This window comes from Sabethes cyaneus, chromosome 2, assembly GCF_943734655.1.
Source record: "Sabethes cyaneus chromosome 2, idSabCyanKW18_F2, whole genome shotgun sequence".
Taxonomy (NCBI): Eukaryota; Metazoa; Arthropoda; class Insecta; order Diptera; family Culicidae; genus Sabethes; species Sabethes cyaneus.
Window position 1 is genome coordinate 144,042,902 of NC_071354.1, and position 5,946 is coordinate 144,048,847.

The 5,946-nt window shown below is 45.7% G+C and overlaps 1 protein-coding gene across 1 annotated transcript; it reads left to right on the forward strand.

Annotated features, from left to right (window-relative positions):
• Positions 1-289: 289 nt before the first annotated feature.
• Positions 290-5,548, forward strand: LOC128736125 (uncharacterized). The gene has a single exon (XM_053830605.1). The coding sequence runs from the start codon at positions 290-292 to the stop codon at positions 5,546-5,548; it is 5,259 nt and encodes a 1,752-aa protein (XP_053686580.1).
• Positions 5,549-5,946: the final 398 nt, after the last annotated feature.

Sequence of the window (5,946 nt, forward strand, 5' to 3'; positions counted from 1 at the left end):
TTATATGATTTTTGCATGCGATTTGTGATCCCTGGAATAGATTGACGGTTGGTCTTGGTTCTGCTGGCAATATTTCATCTCGGTTGTTCACTTGGTTGGTTCCCCTCGCTGCAGTCAAATCAGGTCGTTTTTGTTCTCTGTCAACCGTGGGACGTAGAGTCGAATCGCGATCGTATCAATGGAACAGTGATTGAAAGTGACGAAATTATAGCATACATTTTACATTCAAATAAAGTGAAAGTTATTTGTGTGATTTAACAGTAAGGTTTCGAAACTCTAACAGCACAAAATGGCTACTGAGATGCGCGATTTAAAGAGGCAGGAGCGGCAGCTGTTGGCTACTTTTGATGGCGCAAAGAAATTTCTGCAAAAATACAAGGCAGAGAAACATTCCGGGCAAATTGAAAATCGTTTGGAGCTTCTTGAGGCTGCAATGAAGAAGTTTTACATCGTTCGGAGGAAAATTGAGTTACTGGCCGAGGAAACAGATGAAAAAGAGGCGACGGATTCCAAGGAATCGACAGCAGAACGTGCTGCTCGATTAGAGGCGAAGGCGGAGGAGCGTGATGCAGGCAATGTCGAAATCATACAATCAACAGAAGACTTCTATTGTGATCTTAGGTCATCGTTGCAAGCTTTGCTTCCCAAACCAGTTGACCAGTCGTTACCTACGCCAGCACCGTCTTCATTATTGACTTCTTCTGATAAAATGTCCAGAGTCAAGCTTCCCGAAATACGTTTGCCTAGCTTCGGCGGCAGAACTAACGATTGGGTTACATTTCGTGACATGTTTCAAAGCCTGATTCACAAAAATGATCAACTCAGTGCAATTGATAAGTTTTCGTATTTACGTTCCTCCCTGGCAGGAGAAGCACGGCAGGAGATTGAGTCTATAGAGATGTCGGTAGTAAATTACCCAATTGCTTGGGATTTGCTGAAAAAGCGCTACGAGAATCGAAAGTTGATCGTGAAGGCTCATCTTGATGCGTTGTTTGCTGTTGAACCGATGAAACGGGAAAGTTATGATGCTTTAAATCATGTCATCAGCGAGTATGACAAAAACCTACAAATGCTTGAAAAGGTTGGAGAAGATTGCTCGCAATGGAGCACAATTCTAGTGCATATGATGTGCTCTAAACTGGATCAGGTTACGCTGCGATACTGGGAATCGCACCATAGTTCTAAGGAAGTGCCACAATACAGTGAACTTGTTGCTTTCCTTCGGAATCACTGCGTTGTTCTTCAATCGATCGTGCCATCTAAGCCAGTTACCAGTGAAGTGAGAAAACCTAAATTTGCTGTGGTTCATGCTTCCATCCAGTCGGCCAAACGATGTCCGTTTTGCGGAGAGAGTCCGCATTCCGCGTTCAGATGCCAGAAATTTATGAAATTGAAAGTGAATGAGCGTTATGAGAAGGTGAAGCGCAATGGGTTGTGTCTAAACTGCTTTTCGTCCACACATCTTGTTCGGGATTGTACACATGGCGCGTGCCATCATTGTCATCAAAAACACCACTCCCTGCTACATCTTGGATCATCGAACAGTGAAAAATTTGTCGCACCAGCATCGCAGAAAGATTCCTCCGTCCCACGTGTACAGAACGGACCCCAAGGAATGAACACACCACACACACATCCACAAGCCCAGAACCAAACCATACCTCCCCAGCACACAAGCCAATCTACGAGCTCATACCCTATCGCAAATACAAATTCGCATTCGCAAACACACCCACCAACCACCACAGATCCAATTCCCAATTCCAATTGCCTTTCTACAAATATCTATGCCCCAACCCGACAAGTTTTGTTATCAACCGCCTTGGTACGAGTATCGGATATGCACGGAAATGTTCAGTTAGCTAGAGCACTATTGGACTCTTGCTCAGAGTATTGCTTCATCACTACGAAACTTGCTCAAAAACTCAAGTTAGTAGAAGGTGCTAGTTACCTGTCCGTGGCAGGTATTGGCGGTTCCGTAGTTCAGTCTACAAAGAAGGTCGAAGCAACAATTGCGCCTCGATCTTTATCGATTCCATCATACATCGAAACTATTCAACTGCACGTATTGCCGAAGCTTACTTCCAAACTACCGCTACAGGCAGTAAACGTGCAGAAACTGTCCCTCCCAAACACCATAACACTGGCTGATCCTGACTTTCATAAGCCCGGCTCAATCGATATGATTATTGGGGCGGAATATTACTACGATTTGCTGTTAAATGAACGTATGAAGCTTACAGATGAGGGACCCACTCTGCAGAAGACCGTATTTGGATGGGTTGTATCAGGACGTCTTCCTGGCAGCGTTATGGAAGTTCGTAGAACTGTAACTCACTCATGTTCGACCCTCGCTCTTCGTGAAATGTTAGCTAAGTTCTGGGAGTTGGAAACTTGTACCATTAAGAGCACGCATTCTGTGGAAGAAACGGCGTGTGAAGAGCTGTTTGAATATACAACGGTACGTGATGAAGAAGGAACATTCGTTGTGACACTGCCGAAAAAGGACTATGTTATAAGTCAGTTAGGGGACTCGAAGGCAATTGCACTCAAAAGATTCTACGGGTTAGAAAGACGTTTTGCAACGAACGAGGAGCTGAAAACCTTATATAGCGAATTCATTCGAGAATATATATCGATGGGTCACATGCGTGAGATTCACGAGGACACTAGCGAAACTACGTCATATTACATGCCTCATCATGCCGTTTTGAAACCCGACAGCACCACGACAAAACTGCGGGTTGTATTCGACGCTTCTAGTCGTACGTCTACTGGAGTCTCTTTGAATGAAGGTCTAATGGTGGGACCCGTCGTTCAGGACGACTTACTATCAATCATTCTACGATTTCGCTTTCGACAATTCGTATTAGTAGCGGATGTGGCCAAGATGTACCGTATGGTAAAGGTGGTTGATACCGATCAGCCGCTTCAGCGCATTCTGTGGAGGGAAACTCCTACTGAACCCATTAAATCGTTCCAATTGACCACTGTCACCTATGGGACAGCGTCAGCGCCGTACCTGGCAACCAAATGTCTTCAGAAGTTAGCGTGCGAAGGAGAGTCTACACACGCAGCTGCAGCAAGGGTAATCAAGAAAGACTTTTACGTCGATGATATGCTGACCGGCACAGATAGTTTGGAAGAAGGAAAAATGCTTGCGGCAGAGGTCATCGAGCTCATGAGTTCGGCAGGATTTATGCTGCGAAAGTGGAACTCGAATAGCGCAGAACTTTTATCGACCGTTCCTCAGGAGCTTAGGGATACTCGAGCTTCCCTAGAGCTCGATTCGTCATCGTCTTCAGTTAAAACATTGGGGCTGATTTGGGAGCCAGCCTCTGACAGCTTTCGATTCACTGTACCGTCTTGGAATACTGGAGGAACAATCACCAAGCGAGTAGTACTTTCGGACACAGCTCGGCTTTTTGACCCCCTTGGGTTAATTGGTCCCGTGGTAGTCCTAGCTAAAATTTTCATGCAGGACTTGTGGAAGCAGAAGAACGATTGGGATGAAGTTCTGCCAGACAAATTCCAATCCTTCTGGACCGAATATCGTAGAAACATTTCGGCATTAGAGTCGCTGTCCGTTCCAAGATGGACGAATTTCAGCAACAACTTGAAAGCCGTAGAGCTCCACGGCTTCTGCGACGCTTCGGAAGCAGCATATGGTGCATGCTTATATCTGCGGTGTGAATTGGATGACGGCTCAGTCACAGTCCGCCTGATAACATCCAAATCTCGCGTCGCCCCATTAGAAGATCTCTCTCGCAAGAAGAAGAAGTTGTCTATACCTCGTTTAGAACTCTCGTCCGCATTGTTACTTAGTCATCTGTATGACAAGCTCTGCAGTAGCATAGAACTCTCCGCCAAGGCATATTTTTGGACCGACTCTACAATAGTCAAGTGTTGGTTATCCTCTCTGCCATCCCGATGGCAAGCATTTGTTGCACATCGTGTATCGGAGATTCAGCATCTCACCAAAAATGGAGTATGGAGTCATGTAGCCGGCGTTGAAAACCCGGCAGACATCATTTCGCGGGGAATGACACCCGTACAGTTACAATATCAAACCTTATGGTTCAACGGTCCGTTATGGCTGCGTCAAGACCGTTCGACATGGCCAAATCTATCGGAAGAACAACCAGTTCTCGACAAATCTCTGTTAGAAGAAAGAGCATCAACATCGCTTCCTGTTCGAGGTATGGCAACCAGCGAAATCTTCGCTTTACGTTCCTCGCTTCCGGACCTCGTTCGACTAGTTGGGTGGATTCGGCGTTTTAGATACAATTCCACAAATCGCGCAAACAGACGCATTGGTAATCTGTCCTGCGCTGAGTACAATGAAGCGGAAGTTGCTCTAGTATGTTTAGTTCAACGCGAAAGCTTTCAAGAAGAAATTTCGGCCCTTTCGAAGGGACAAACGCTAAAATCATCGTCCATTATTTTATCGACTAATCCTCGCCTGAGGGATGGTGTACTTCGTGTTGGCGGCCGGCTAACGCACGCACCCGTTCCAGAAACTCGTAAACATCCCATAATTCTGCACCACCAACATCCATTTACAAGGCTGGTGCTAGAATACTATCATCGTAAACATTTCCATGCCGGACAGCAACTATTGATTGCTTCAGTTCGCGAAAAGTATTGGCCAACCCGTATTCGCAGTCTAGCCCGTTCGGTAATTCATCGTTGCATTTCCTGTTTTCGAAGTAAGCCGAAAATTCATGAACAACTAATGGCTGATTTACCTTCGGTTCGGGTTACACCTGGAGCAATATTCTATTCAGTGGGACTTGATTTTTGTGGACCGTTTCAAATCAAATACCCAGGACGTCGGAGTAACCCGATAAAGACCTTCGTATGCATATTTGTCTGCCTAGTAACCAAGGCAGTCCACATGGAAGTTGTGGCTGATCTTTCGACACAAGCGTTTTTGGCAGCATTAAAACGATTCGTTGCAATTCGTGGGAAACCACAGACAATTATGTGCGACAATGCTACCAACTTCGTTGGAGCAAATAGAGAACTCGAACAACTACGACTACAATTGTGCGACCAGCTGTGCCAGTATGTTGTATGCAAGTATGCCGAAGAGGAAGGAATAGACTTTAAGTTTATCCCACCTCGCTCCCCGAATTTTGGAGGATTGTGGGAAGCGGCTGTAAAGTCTTTCAAGGGCCATTTTCGCAAAACCATTGGAACCCGAACGTTAACCTACGACGAGATGCACACCGTCGTTCAGCAAATTGCGGCTATCTTAAACTCCAGGCCATTAACACCGTTAAGTAACGATCCGCATGATTTCTCAGCATTAACTCCGGGACATTTCCTGATAGGCAGACCGCTCACGGCAATACCGGAACCAGATCTGCAGGAAATCCCTGAGAACCGTCTCTCGCATTGGCAACAGGTGCAAAATTTCGTTCAACAATTATGGCGAAAATGGAAAATGCAATATCTGTCTGACCTGCACAACAGGACGAAATGGACTCAACAACGCGACAATATCAAACTTGGAACGATGGTCGTAGTTAAAGAGGACAATTAGGTCGAATAACACAAATATTTTCGGGCCAGGATGGAAACATTCGGGTTGTAACCGTTCGAACCAAAGACGGTGTTTTCACAAGGGGCATTTCAAAGATTTGCATCCTTCCTATTAGGGACAACGATGGGTCCCATTCAGAAGCAGTTTGAATTTCGTCGGGTGCCGATATTGCGGCACTGCGGAGGTCTCCAAAGAGAGATCCTCCGCCTTCCAGTTAAGTAGTTGTTTAATAATTTCTTGCAAAAAACTTAAGGAATGTTCATCTCCCATAGCCATCCTCGTCCCGGTCTTCGGGCCAGTCGTCTTCAAGAAGTCGTCATTCAGTCCATCTCGTCAATCATTTCGTCTGCCATGTGACGTCAAGCATGCTATTTCACGGTTTTTGGTGCATGGTATTG

What these genes read in the sequence shown, in the direction of transcription:
- LOC128736125 (XM_053830605.1), top strand. Translation starts at nt 290, where the DNA reads ATGGCTACTGAGATGCGCGATTTAAAGAGGCAGGAGCGGCAGCTGTTG.